Genomic DNA, 14423 nt, shown 5'->3' on the forward strand with positions numbered 1-14423 from the left:
CGGTGAGTCAGAGGCCTTGGCTTTGAACCCTGGCCTGAGCCACTCACCCCTCTGAGCCTTTACCTGTAGTATCTATAAAGCTGGGTGAAAGATCTAGGGCTGTCTTGAGAATGGATGAGAACAAGGTGTGAAACTACCTTATAAACAGTAAGTTGCTTTGTAGACACCAGGCATTTTATGATTCTGGAGCACAGGGACTGTTTCTCATGTGGCAGGCGTCTCTCAGGATGCATGGGGCTATAGCACCGTGCTTGGAAGTACTGCCGGCTCTCTGCTGCCTTTGTTCAGGGCTGTGTTCCCGCCTTCCTCTGGGTCTGGGAGCCGCCTCTGCTTTCTGGCTTCCAAATGCCCAGGAGGTACCAGCCCTGCAGAGAAGGTGAGGGAAATGACAGTAGCCATCTCTCACAGGGCCGGGTACCAGGCTAGGCACCTTCCTTATTGTTATTTAGTTGCTCAGTCGTGTCTGACTCTGCGACCCCATGGATTTGCAGCATGCCAGGCTTCCCTGTCCTTCACTGTCTCCTGGAGTTTGCTCGAGCTCATGTCCATTGAGTCGGTGATGCCATCCAACCATCTCTTCCTCTGTCATCCCCTTCTCCTTTTGCCTTCAATCTTATAGAGTGCCTTTATCTTTTACAGCAGCCCTGAGAGGTAGGTACTGCTATTATCCCCATCTGATGCCAGAAGCCACTGAGTGCAGAGATAGAGTGAGCAGCCTGAGATCACATGGCTAGTAAGTGGCTGTATCAGGTTGGATCCAGTGGGCTGGTCTGGAGCTCTTGCTGCTAACCATGTGGGTCCCCTAAGCTGCCCTGGGGCTGGAGGACTGCAGCAGAGGCCAAATGACCCACCCTGCCTCCCCCAGCCTCAGCTGAAGGGACCCTCAGGGCCCTTCTCCTGCCCAGGAACTTTGCTGTGCTCCTGTGCTCAGCCCCTTTCCCTCTCCAGGAATTCCTCCACTGCCCTCGCTTCCTTCTGTGCCCTTGGCCTAAAATGGGAGAGCCACCACCAGGACATTCTCATTCATTCCTGAAAGAACTCTGCATTGTCAGGATGGAGGGGACCTTGGAATCCTTTGGTTCAGGCTTGTTAAGAGGAAAGAAAGGCCGAAGCTGGCACAGTATTGATGCTCAAACCAGACAATAGCAGCACAGAAAAGAATTATGTTCATATGACTTATGAGTATGGAGGCAAAAATTCTAAACAGCACATCAGCAAACTGGATCTAGCCATGTATAACGAACATAATACATCACGCCCAAGCAGGGCTCATCCCAGGAAGGCAAATACGACTTAACCCTAGAAAACAGAGGCTCAGAGGGCAGCTGCGGAGACTGAGCCAGCCCAGGGCCCAGCCCAAGGTGCTTTCGGGGATCTGGCTACCTTTGTGCTGTATCCTGCTCCTGGGGGGCGCTGGTGACAGTCTTTCCTTTGCTGTCGCTGCCCCTCACCCCTTTACGTAGCCTCAGAGTGAAATGTTCTGTCCTGGATTTTTTTCTAATCCTCTCTTTCGGTTTCTCCTGCAGGATTCCATGTTTTCATTGGCCCTGAAATGCCTTATCAGTCTGTCTACCATCATCCTTTTGGGTTTGATCATCGCCTATCACACACGTGAAGTCCAGGTAGGTGCCCTTGCCCACATCCCTTCATGCAGGGCCATTCCTCTGCTCCAGGCTGAGCCCGCCCCTCACCCCCCCAGGAACTAGCTGGGGATCTCACCAGACAGTATCCGAGATTGTGGCTCTTCTCTTTTGATTTGGGCCCTCATGGGAGAGGTAACTGTGATGCTGCTGTGCGGCTTTAGAACCATTGTGTTTATCCCAGAGGCAAACATGGCTTCCTGTTTTGGGGACAGTCCTGCTCAGAGCCTTCGTTTTGTGCTTTTCTACTGTAGGGCTGACTTTGCTCTTTCTCTATTGCCGGAGCCTTTCTGAGTGTGAGCCACTGAATCTCCCAAGTGAAGCATACCTTCCTCCTATGCCCTTGCATGCATGTGCCTGTGTGTGCACGCACATGCACACGCACACACACACACACACACACACACACACACACACACACACACACTGCACCAGATAACACTAGGAGTCTGATGGTGTGTTTACCGCTTCCTGGACTGTGCCAGGAAGGAGTCATTTTCTAGATAGAATAGAATCTGCTGTGGTCGAGGAGGCCTCTGTTTCTTGCTGCCTAGGAGTCACTTGGCACCCAGAGAAATATTGGCCTGGCCTCTGGGGTGTACTCCAGTTTGGCTGCTATAAGGAGGATGGTTTGACCTGGGTTGGGAAGGGCAGGCAGGAGTGAGCAGGTCGGAGGCATCTCCTGCTGACGGCGGGTCTCCCGCGTCACCTGGCCCTTCGGGCTGACCTGCTGTGCTGCAGCCCTGGGTGGTTCTATGGTATCCAGATGTTTTTCCTCAGTTGCATACACATCTGACTGTAACCCTGTTCTTTGGCTGGAGGAGCAAGATAGATCTACATCTGGGCAGCAGGCGAGAAATTGACAAAGACCAGAACTCAGTGTTGGGAAAGCTGGGGCCGAGACTCGGCCATGACCTCTTCTCACAGCAGGTGTCTGGCCAGCCCTGTGGCCTCGCTGGGCTGGAACGTGTGAACTTTTCTTTGTCTGGAACATGGGGCTTTTTATTGCACTGTTTACGGGTTGTTGTGAGGATGAATGGGTAGTGTATGAGAGGGCTCTGTGAACTTTAAAACACTTCAAATACCATACCTCTTGTCACCCAGCATTTCTGAGCTGAGTGCTACACAGGCAGAGATGGGTGAGCATCTTCTCCTCCTGGGAGGGTGGTCTGCTCTCCCGTTGCGTGTCAGAAGCCACTGCAGCCAGCCTCGGGGAGGGAGCCTTGGCTGCAGGCCACCTTGGCTCCACTCTGTTGATGACCAGAGGACACTCGCTGAGAAGGTGGGGACTCTTTAGTCTCCGGAGGGGTCACAGGTGCAGGGACAGAGCTTGTGCTGTGAAGGCTGAGAGTCCCAGACACCACCAAGCAGGTTCCTTTGTGGGGTCCGGCCTGGACAACGTGGGTGGGCTTTAACCCCAGGAAGGAGCCAGGAGAACAGGCAGGAGAAATGGGCAGGAATGGGAGACGGGACCGGGAGTCACAGTCGGGGCTCCCAGCCAGGCTCACCCCACCCCAAACCAGCTGTGGGATCCAGGTGTTTCCTTAGTTCCTCTGAGCCCCTGCACCCTCATCTGGAGGCATCTGTACTACGCTATATCACCTTGATAAAAGTGAAGGAGGAGAGTGAAAAAGTTGGCTTAAAGCTCAACATTCAGAAAACGAAGATCATGGTATCTGGTCCCATCACTTCATGGGAAATAGATGGGGAAACAGTGGAAACAGTGTCAGACTTTATTTTTGGGGGCTCCAAAATCACTGCAGATGGTGATTGCAGCCATGAAATTAAAAGACGCTTACTCCTTGGAAGGAAAGTTATGACCAACCTAAATAGCATATTCAAAAGCAGAGACATTACTTTGCCAACAAAGGTCCATCTAGTCAAGGCTATGGTTTTTCCAGTGGTCATGTATGGATGTGAGAGTTGGACTGTGAACAAAGCTGAGCGCCGAAGAATTGATGCTTTTGACCTGTGGTGTTGGATAAGACTCTTGAGAGTCCCTTGGACTGCAAGAAGATCCAACCAGTCCATTCTGAAGGAGATCAGCCCTGGGTGTTCATTGAAAGGACTGATGTTGAAGCTGCAACTCTGGTACTTTGGCCACCTCATGCTAAGAGTTGACTCATTGGAAAAGACTCTGATGCTGGGAGGTATTGGGGGCAGAAGGAGAAGGGGATGACAGAGGATGAGATGGCTGGATGGCATCACTGACTCGATGGACATGGGTATGGGTAGACTCCAGGAGTTGGTGATGGACAGGGAGGCCTGGCATGGTGCGATTCATGGGTCGCAAAGAGTCGGACACGACTGAGTGGCTGAACTGAACTGAACTGATACCACCTTGACCTGTGCAGAGGGGTCACACAGGCCAGAGAAAAAGGCAGAGCAGTGAAGCTCAGCTGTGATCCAGGCTCGGGGAAGAGGGAAAGGAGCTGGTCCAAGCCTCACGCCTGCATGGTGAATCTACTCGGCTTGACTGCTGCTATTTCCACTCCAGGCCTTGAAATTGGAAGAGCCAGGTGTCCCTTCTCTGATTCTCTTGGGGTCCTGCCCTGCCATCCCCAGGGCTGGCAGCCTTAGCTCTCAGACCTGACCCCGCCCAACTGCAGTTGTGACCTCAGTTCTTAAAAAGTGGTGGGGCTGGCACCTAGCTGGGCACACTTTGTCCTTGCTCACCTCACAGCTAGTCTCTGCTTTGCCCTCATTATGGGCACCAGAGGATGCTATGTCAGTTACTTGTCTTGGCCTGACACTCACAGTTCAGAGCAATGAAGTGAAGTCAGTGAAGGCATTGAATCCTGGCTCAGACACTGAATCCTGGCTCGGACACTTCAGTCTGAATGCCCTTGGGCCAAGAACAACTTATAACAACTTCTCTGGGCCTTGGTTTCCCCATGTGAAGTGTGGAAGTCATACCATCCATCTTGCTGAACTTGTAAGAGGGTGAGTCCCTTTCCTGTGACCTCTGTCCCACTGCTTCCAGCTGGGCCTCATCTTACAAGCTGTGCCCACCAGACGGTCACTGTCAGGACCGCCCGGTACTGGCAAGTGGTTGGACTTCTCTCTACCCTGACTGCACGCTCAGCTCCCTCCACACAGTCCATCATCCTACCTGGCCCACCAACACGTGGGTTGTCGCCAGAACGTGGCTCCTTCTGTGCCTCTTACCTGTCCAGTGAGTTTCTTTCTTCTGGAAAGTTCTAATGGGACCTCCTTTTGCCAGAGGGAATCTGGAATGGTTTGGGCCCAGAGAGCAGGGCCTTCATACGTACTCACCTGACCATACTGTAGTTTTCTGTTCTGGTTCTTTTCCCCAGCCTCAGGGACAATGATGTTGTGAATCTTTGTATTTCCAGGGACCCACAGCGTGTGACAGGGAGCCGGTTTTCTACAGGGGATGTTTTGAATGAAAGGGTGCTGGATTCGAGATGTCTGATTTCCAAAGTCATTTTGACCATTACTTAGCCCTGTGGTCTTGGGCCTCAGTTTCCACACCTGTTCATTGGGGATCCTAAGCCTGCCACACTCCAATTCTGTAATTCTCTGATTGAGGTCTGGTGCCAGCCAGCTAGGGGACCTGCCTCCTGAGAGTGTGAGTGGAAGGAAGGTAATCTCAGGCATGATTACTTATCCAGAGGGGCTGCTTGGATAACCTCTTCTGTAAGGAGAGGCCAGCCACTGCTCATCTGTTGGGAAGCAGGGCAGGGACAGGGTAGGGTGAGGTCAGGGGCTTGTGTCAATGCTTGCCACTTCCTTATCCACACCAGCTGCTGGCCACTTGGCTCAATTGCAGCAGGAACCGGATGGCCGTGTTTCCACCTCCCCCCAGCCCTGCCCCAGTTGCTCACACCCAGGCCCCTGGCCCCCTCCCAGCACACACAGGAGGCCAGGAGTGCTTTCTGGAATAGGACAACTTGTGTTTTTGATAAAGAATTCTGAAACATTATTGGGAACCTCTCAACCAAACTCTGGCTTCAAGTCCTGCACTGAGGCTTAGAAGGTTCTTAGAGGCGATGGCATGTACCCCTTACCAGTGCAGGAGGCTCCCCCTCTGTGGGCCGGCCTGTCACTGACTGGGCATTGTGAGTTTTAGAAAGTCTGTGCCTCCAACTGAGAGGAAACGGGCCTCTCTGGAACGTCCACTCAGCCTGGCTCTGTTCTAGGACCGGAAAAAAGGTCCCTAAGCTTCCCACGAGGCAGCGCCTGTCATCTGAGGATGATGTCTTGGAGTACAGAGGCTTAAAGACCCAGGCATCTGTTCCTCAGGCTAATGTGTCCCGAAAAGAAATGAAAAGCAAAATACTTTGGGTTTTGTGTTGTGTATCAAAACTGAAAACTGAACTCTCCTGTGGGGAGTCCATTTATTCCTGTAGTTTGGTGATCAACAGCACCTCCCAGACTGGCTGCCAGCCTCCTCTCCCCACATTGCACAATCACACTTTAGGGGCCATTGACATGTCCCTGACTCGACTTGTCGTAAAGCACTGAACTCCTCTCTCCCTCCCTTTCTCTCTCTCTCTTTTTTCTTTCATTTGAAGTATAGTTGATTTACAATATTGTGTTAATTTCCGCAGTGATATATATATATATATATATATATTCTTTTTAAGATTCTTTTCCTTTGTGATTTATTACAGGATATTGAATATATTTCCCTATATAGCTATACAATAGGTCTTTATTATCTGTTTTATATGTGGTGGGGTGTATCTGTTAATTCCAAACTCCTAATTTATTCCCCCTTTGATAAGCATAAGCTTGTTTTCTATGTCTGTGAGTTTGTTTCTGTTTTGTAAATAAGTTCTTTTTTTACTGTGCTCAGTCATGTTCAACTGTTTGCGACCCCACTGACTATAACCTGCTAGGCTCCTCTGTCCAGGAGGAGGTTTTCCACGCAAGAACACTGGAGTGGGTTGCCATTTCCTGCTCCATGGGATCTTCCTGACTCAGGGCTGGAAGCTGCATCTCTTGTGTCTCCTGCATTGGCAGGTGGATTCTTTGCCACTAGCCTCCCATAAGTACATTTGTGTCGTATTTTGGATTCTGCGTGTAAGTGATATCGTGTTTACTTGTCTCTCTCTTTCTGACTTCCTTAGTATGATAACCTTTAGGTCCTTCTATGTTGCTGCGATGGCATTATTTCATTCTTTTTATGGCTGATTAGTATTCCATCGTGTATATACACAATACAATATCTTCTGTATCCATTCATTTGTTAACGGACACTTAGGTTGCTTCCATGTCTTGGCTATTTTAAATTGTGCCACTATGAACATTGGGGTGCACATATCTTTTGAATTAGTTTTCATCTTTTCTGGATAGATGCCCAGGAGTAGAATTGCTGGATCATATGGCAACTCTATTTTTAGTTTTCGAAGGAACCTCCTTTCTGTTTTCCAGAGTGGCTGCACCAATTTACATTCCCACCAACAGTGTGGGAGGCTTCCCTTTTCTCCACACTGTCTCCAGCATTTATTATTTGTAGACTTTTCGATGATGGCCATTCTGACTAGTGAAACACTGAATGCTTCATCGCTCCCCTGGATCCTCCCTCCCCTCCCCTTCTTATCCATCTGGCTTGTTCATTCATTCTGTGTGTACCTGACAAGGGCCTACTCTGTGCAGACCCTGACAGACACCCAGTTCTCTGTGCTGGAAACCTTGAAATCACTTTTGCTTCCGCAAGGGATTGTCACTGTGGCCCTAATTAATGTCTTTAGTGACATCCTGAAAGGCAGGATAGCAGGAGGCTGAGAACACAGATTTTTTAGTAGTTCAACGTGGGTTCTGGAAAATACTAACAATACCCACCACAGGGTTGTTGTACAGATCAAATTAGACAATATGTGCAAAACATCTTAGCTTCAATAAGGATGTGTTTGTAGGCTGACAGCAAGGAAAGGATATCCCAGGCAGAGGCCTCAAAATATACAGAGCCTCTGAGACGGGAAACGGCAGAGTACATTCAGAATGCCTTGAGGACAATGTCCTGGGCAGGGGGGTGGGTCCACTCTGGAGCATGGCAGGACCAGCGGGAACTCATCTGTCTTGCTGAAGGGCTTTAGAAGTGTCCTGTGGGCAGCAAGAAGAACCATGGAAGGGGTTTAAGTTAGAGAGACAGATGATCAGATTTGCATTTTTGCTGCAGGATGGCAAATGTTGCAAGGGGCCGGTTTCAGAGGCAGAGAGCCTAATTGGAAGCATGTTTCCACGGTCGAAATGAGGGATGGTGACACCCTGAATCAGGGCAAGACCAGAGCTGGGACAGGAGAGACTGTGCATAAGAGATGTTGAGCAAGTGGAATAGATCAGGCTTGGTCACCTGTTAGGTTGGAGGTACTGTCTGTGGGAAATGAGTCCAGCAGTTGCTTGGTTAACTCAGTGGCTGGCAGTGCCATTCATTATGGTTGAAACCACAGAAGGAGGTTGAGGTGGGAAATGATGACCAGGTTAGTTTTGGACATGTCCAAGTTGAGGTTGGGGGGAGGGTGGGCATCCAGCTGCCTCCAGGATAGTGATAAAGAGGATAGGCCTGGTGGGAAGGGGGCAGTGGGATGAGGGGAGGCAGGGGACAGACCCCCAGAAGGACATCATCCCGTGAGGAGTGGGAGGAGGCAGATAAACCCACAAAGGAGAAGAAAACAGGCAGGGAGGTCAGAGGAGACCCCAGGGGAGGGAGCAGGAAGCCGGGACAGGAAAGGGAGCGTCAGTTTTGTCAGAAGGGGTCAAGGAGTCGGGGACTACGCTGGTCCTTTGCGTTTGGGTGTGGGAAGGTCATTGTGCCCTTTATCAGCCCTGTCACAGGAGTGGCAGTTACAGGGCAGTGGAAGGGGTAGGGAGGACCAAGCAGGAAGTGAGGAAGTGGAGACACTGAATGCTGGGCAGTCTTCTGGGAAGTTTGGCAGTGAATCAAAGGAAGGCAGAGTGACCGCCGGGGAGGACACAGTCAGGAGGGAGAGCTGCTGGTCTGCGTGTGTGACCTGGAGAGACGGCACTGTCTGTCCGCTCGCAGGAAGGAGCCAGTGGAGAGGGAGAGGAAATACCCAGCAGCCAGCTTCTGGTCTGGGTGCCCCAGGGAGGAAGTGCCCTGGCTGAGGGCCTGGGGGGATGAGCGGGTGGGAAGTGAAGGTACAGCTGCATCTGGAGGTGTGGCGCCGAGCCTTGGTGTCCTCGATGAAGCCATGGGCCGGGAAGCTGCAGGACAGTGCCTGGCGCAAAGCGGGGCTCAGATAACGTTTGTCAAATTAAAATGGGGAGACTGCTGTGAACCTAGCATGGGGCATAGGCAGTGGCAGATTTCCCGTCATCCAGGGCGGATGGGAACTTTAGAGGTCATTAATTTCAGTCTGTGATTACTGGCCATATTCAACGTAAAAAGCATCAATCAGATCACAGTCTGCTGTTGGCCTCCAGAGCCTTCTCGTCCACTTCAGATCTGACAGAAACAGAACAACAGAGACAAGACACTTCAGCCTCATGAATCTGAACCACAGGAGATCAACAAAAGGGGAGACTTTTAAGTTCTGTGTAAACGTGGATATTTTTATGAAGTAGCCACAGAATTCTCAGCTTACAGGGAGATTACTTCAGATTGTAGGACATATAAAATTATATTCAAGAGACAGCTCATGTTACAGAACGGCTCACATACCCTGGCACGATGGTCCCGTAGGTTGGAGTACCCTCCCGGGCACGTGAAACCTGCTGTCCGGGGACGTGGGCATTTGGAACACAGGAGGTGCCCCTGGTTCATACGCTTTGGGCCTGTGTGCGATCACTCACTCAGTCATGTCCGACTCTGTGACACCATGAACCGTAGCCCACCAGGCTCCTCTGTCCATGGGATTTTCCAGGCAAGAATACTGGAGCTGATTGCTATTTCCTTCTCCAGGGGATCTTTCCAACCCAGGGGTCGAACCTGAATCTCCTGTGACTCCTGTATTGTCAGGCAGATTCTTTACCACTGAGTCCCTGGGAATTCTGGTGTGCTTTAGGGGTCCACTGCTAAGTGAGTTAGGTAGCAGTGTCTCCACTTCAGGGAATGGAATGAAGGTCCAGGCTGAGTCTTGCTCTGTTCCCTTACTCTCCCTTCTCCTTATAGAAGAAACTGGGCTCAGGTCACATCTTATCTGTTAGGTGGGGACTACTGTATGTCAGGCACGGAGGATCCAGAACTAATTGAGACCCGGTCCCTGCCTTTGGAAGCTGCTTGTCCTAGGCCTTGATCCACTGGGACCCAGGCTGATAAGCTTTGAGGTGTGAGGGTGAAACATCAGCTGGCCACGGAGGGAAGGGAACTTCTCACAGGGAGACGAAATTTTAACCAAGCAGTGTATTCACCAGGAGCAGAGTTCTGTGTGTGTTTGGGATGAAATTGGCCTGGAGCGTTTCAGGGGCATTAAAGAGGAGAGAAAGGAACGTTTGTCTGTCTTCCAGGGGAGAAGGGAGCTGCCTCACCCTGGTGGGGCTGGGATCTCTCTCCCTGTGAGCTCCTGATAGACATTCCCTAATGGTGTCTCTAGCCGGTTGACTGGTGGGTTTGAATGGCCTTCACTGGGGCTCATGGATGGGCCAGTGGCCAAGGTCCTCCTTTAGAGCTGAACAGATAGATCGGGGACCCCTGAGATCCTGAAGCCCCCCGGATAGCCCCTCAGCCTGCTTGGTCTGAGGACATGAGCTCCTTCAGAACCTTAGGCCTTGACTGGAATGTTCTGGATAGTGGCCTCCTCTGCCAAGCTCACGTCCATTTCTTGCCCTATGCCAACAAACACTCCCTGGACAGATGGCCGCACATGAGGGAGACTGGAAATGGGGAATGTGTCCAGAGGACATATGTGCTGGGACACATGTGCATGGGAGGCCCATGTGCTGGGCCTCCCACCGACCTGCCTGCACCTGGACGGCTGAAAGGGAAGGAGGAAAGAGGGGCCAGTGCTGCTCAGCCCGGATACCATGAGTCCTTGTCAGACTCCCCTTCAAAGACAGAGAGCTGAGAGGATGACGCGGTAGAGCCCCTCGGTGACGCGGTGTCACCTCTCGTCCAGTGCTGCGTGTTTTTTTGGAGCGTTGTCATGTATATTGTCAGACCGCTTGCCTGCCTGACTTCACCCCTTTGACTTTTAGGTTTTTACCTCCTCCAGGAAGCTTTCTGGCTGCCCCCACTCCCTGGGCAAGGTGCCCCTTCTAGAAGTTGGCTGGGTTCTGACGTGGACACTGTTTCTCACCTGCGTCTGCTCTGGCCGCAGGTCCGTGGTGGTGGGGACTGACTCGGATTCTCTGCTCTGTGCCACAGCTGAGAGCAGCCAGCACACGGCAGGGATTCGATAAGTGGAACCAAATGAATGAACAGCAAGCCCAGGGGGCAGACAGGTAGATTGACTCTTTCCTTGGTCCACAGAAGACCAAACTGAATCTCTTTAAGGCTGAGAGACTGGCCTGAAGTCCCTGGCTTGTGCATGATAAGGGGTCCAGGCTCTCGGCAGGGTGCCCGCTGTGAGTTGGGCTGGCCAGGCCCACTGTGACCCTCTGCACACCCTCTTGTCCCTTCTTGTCCCCTCTTATCACAGGCCTTGGTCCCAGAGCCTCTTCACACTCAGGTCTGCAGCTGGCCATGGATTGCCATGGTTACCACTCCAACCTTGGCAATCTCTCTGTGACATTTTGGTTTTATTTGCTAAATATCTGAACACTTAGCTTTAACCTTTTCTGCCCCAGAGAGGGCTTTCCTGCCCTGTAGACCTTCCTTGGGGGTGGTGGCCTCCTGCTGCCATCTCAGGCCCCCTCAGTGCCCACGGGCAGCGTGCCTGGGAGCAGCAAGGCTGTTTCTCAGCTGCCTGTGTTGACTTTCTGTTTTGGCAGTTGGAAATGTCATCCTGTGTCATGCTTCTTGACAGGGCGTGTGCTACATCTGTTAACAGGTGTGAAAACCATTGCCCTGGGCATGTTCAGACTTGCCCCAGCCTGGAGGGCCAGTCCCAGACTTCCGGAGTCAGCTGCCTGCAGCTCCATTGACTTCCAGGCAGTCACCTCTTGCCAAGTCCTCCAGAAGTTCCTCAGCTCCAGGGCTCCAGGATGTCAGAGGTGTCCTCTTCCCTTGACCCTGGCAGGGGGACAGAGGGGAAACTGGTTTCGGGAGGAGTCACTGTTTGTAAATGGGAGGTGGTGTCACCTCACCTCCCACTCCCCTTCCCCTGCTGGTTCAAGATGAGGTGGTGCCTGGGAGGCTGAATCCACCCAGTTGTGCGTTACCTTGGAAACCACTCACCTAGCCTTGGGAAACGAGGAGGGCCGAGGCATACTTCTCAAGAAGCTTCCGTTATAATTCAGGGATACAAGAGATCATTGTCCCAAAACAGACAGCTAATGAGTGATGGGGGGAGAGAATTAGTCCAAGTGCCTGCCCCATCCAAGGCACTTCCTCCCAACAAGCCTCTTCCCCCTTTGCACGGTGCGAGGGGCCTGGTCTGTCTGGGGTACTGATGACAGTGTGAGCTTGGGTAGGCTACTTCTCTCTCTACCTGAGTTTTGTCACCTGTAAAGTAGGCAGATTAGATCAGATGATCTCTGGGGCCTCTGATTCTATCCAGTATTCCATGTTGGAAGGATGCTCATGATAAGGAGAGAAAAATGTAGACAGAGTGGCTATGAATGTTGTTTTTTTTTTTTAAATATTTATCTTTATTTATTCATTTGGCTGCACCAGGTCTTAGTTGCAGATTGGGAAGTCTTCGGTCTTCACTGCCGCATGCAAGCTCTTAACTGTGGCATGCAGGATCTAGTTTCCCCCACTAGGGGTTGAATCTGGGTCCCCTACATTGGGAGCTCAGAGTCTTAGCCACTGGCCCGCCAGGGAAGTCCCTGAATGATATTTGATAGCAAGAACGGATAAAGTTTGCATTCAGGAGGCCCTCGTGTGAGACTGTCCAAGCAACCTGTCCCTTCTCCTAACTGCCTCCCTTCCCTGTCCGCAAAGGGAGCTGGCTATCCCCTTAATATAGCCTTGAACTTGAGATAGCAAACAATCAAAAGGACAGTTCTTTGGCTCCAACACACTTAAGTTTAAAGGTGACTCCTCTTAAGTCTCTTACAAATAGAATCTGGTCAGACATCTTAAAGCTTTTAGGATAATTAAAGTCAGTGACCGAATTCCCTTCCTCAGCACTCAATTCCAGCCTCCTTTCCATGAATACAAACTCCCACTTCTTCAAAGTCACTGGGGAGCAACTGTCCAACTTAATAGAATATTCTGTCTCCCTGTGAGTGCAGATATGTACTGTCCATAACTTTTTCAGAGTTAATTCATTCTATTTTGTATTGTTCTTTTAAAAATATTTGTGTGTGTATTTGACTGTGCTGGGTCTTAGTTGCAGCGTGCAGAATCCTTTAGTTGCGGCACGTGGGATCCAGGTCCCTCACCAGGGATGGAACCCTGGGCCCACTGTGTTGGGAGTGTGGGGTCTCAGCCGCTGGACCACCAGGGAAGTCCCCGTGCTGCTTTTGTACTGCTGTCGCTACTGTTTTCAAATGATGGTCTCTTCATCCCTGATCTACATCAGGGATGGGCGTCAGATCCCCTGTGCCACATTCTGGACCCTGCAGGCTAGGGAACCCCACTGCCTGGGGATGTGTGTTTGGAAAGCACCACAGGGTCCCAGGGCTTCCTCCCGATTAGGACACATCTTGCTCAGTTATGAGCTCCATGAGGGCTGTGCTTCCTTGTAACCGTCTCAGTGGCTGTCCCTGCTGTGCTGATAAGGGGGCTGTACGTAGTAGGAGTGCAGTGATTCTAAATCTGAGCTAAAGAGAACTGACTCTCTGAGGGTTTGGGAAATTGGGAGGCATGGTAGAATTTTTACTGTTTGGAGACTTCATTGCCTTATACGGCCAAGAAAATGCTGATAATTCTAGTCTCTGTTCAGCAGGAACCTGGTAAAACGACATCTTTTTGTTTCTAAGAGAATAGATGGCAAAATCACCACTGCTCAAATTCTCCCAAACCTAATAACTGGAAAAGAGATGAAATGTGCCGAGTTTATCTTGGAATTAAAGAATTCAATACAATTCAATCCAGCAGAATTCTATTTCCTCTGACCACATCACTGGTACAAACCTGGTGGGTGTGTGGGAGGGACTCTGGGCCCCAGCTGTAACTCTGTCATTAAATTTTTTTTTAATCGTTGTAAATGGATATATAAAATTTACCGTTTTAGCCATTTCTAAGTGTACAGTTCAGTCAGTGGGAGTAAGTTCATCTATATTGTTGTGTAGCCATCTTCAGATGCAGTTTTTTTGGGCAGGTTTTTTTTTTTTTTTTACGTAGACCATTTTTAAAGTCTTTATTGAGTTTGTTACAAATTTTTTCTGTTTTAAGCTTTGGTTTGTCGGCCATGAGGCATGTGGGATCCTAGCTCTCAGAGGAGGCTTTGAACCTGTACCCATTGCATTGGAAGGCAAAGTCTTAACCGCTGGCCTACTTCGGAAGTCCTGACTTGGTCACCTTTATGTAACCTTCAGGCACCTGATGGCTCATGGGTGTATGGGCTCCCCCTCTGAGTCTGGGGGACTCACACTCACCTTTCACACACTCATCTCTCACACACTCATCTCCTACCAGCATACCCCTTCACTGTGTCAGTCCCTGAAATTACCTTCACCCCATCTTGACACCCTTATATCACAGGCCCAGGTTCTGATTCCAAGTTTAGATTTGAAAAAAGGTTTGTAAGCCCACAAATGACAAGAATGCCAGGCTCTATTTGTTGATCTCTTACGGGCCAGAAATTG

General features: G+C 50.7%; 1 protein-coding gene across 2 annotated transcripts in view; it reads left to right on the top strand.

The window, feature by feature from the left end:
* The window catches only part of KCNN3 (potassium calcium-activated channel subfamily N member 3), a 162467-nt gene that overhangs the window by 44052 nt on the left and 103992 nt on the right, over window positions 1-14423 (top strand). For both annotated transcript variants that reach the window (XM_068965234.1, XM_068965235.1), the window contains exon 2: window positions 1527-1622. In XM_068965234.1, coding sequence (XP_068821335.1) covers window positions 1527-1622 — 96 coding nt within the window. The remainder of the gene's footprint in view (window positions 1-1526; window positions 1623-14423) is intronic.

Source organism: Capricornis sumatraensis, chromosome 2 (assembly GCF_032405125.1).
Source record: "Capricornis sumatraensis isolate serow.1 chromosome 2, serow.2, whole genome shotgun sequence".
Taxonomy (NCBI): domain Eukaryota; kingdom Metazoa; phylum Chordata; class Mammalia; order Artiodactyla; family Bovidae; genus Capricornis; species Capricornis sumatraensis.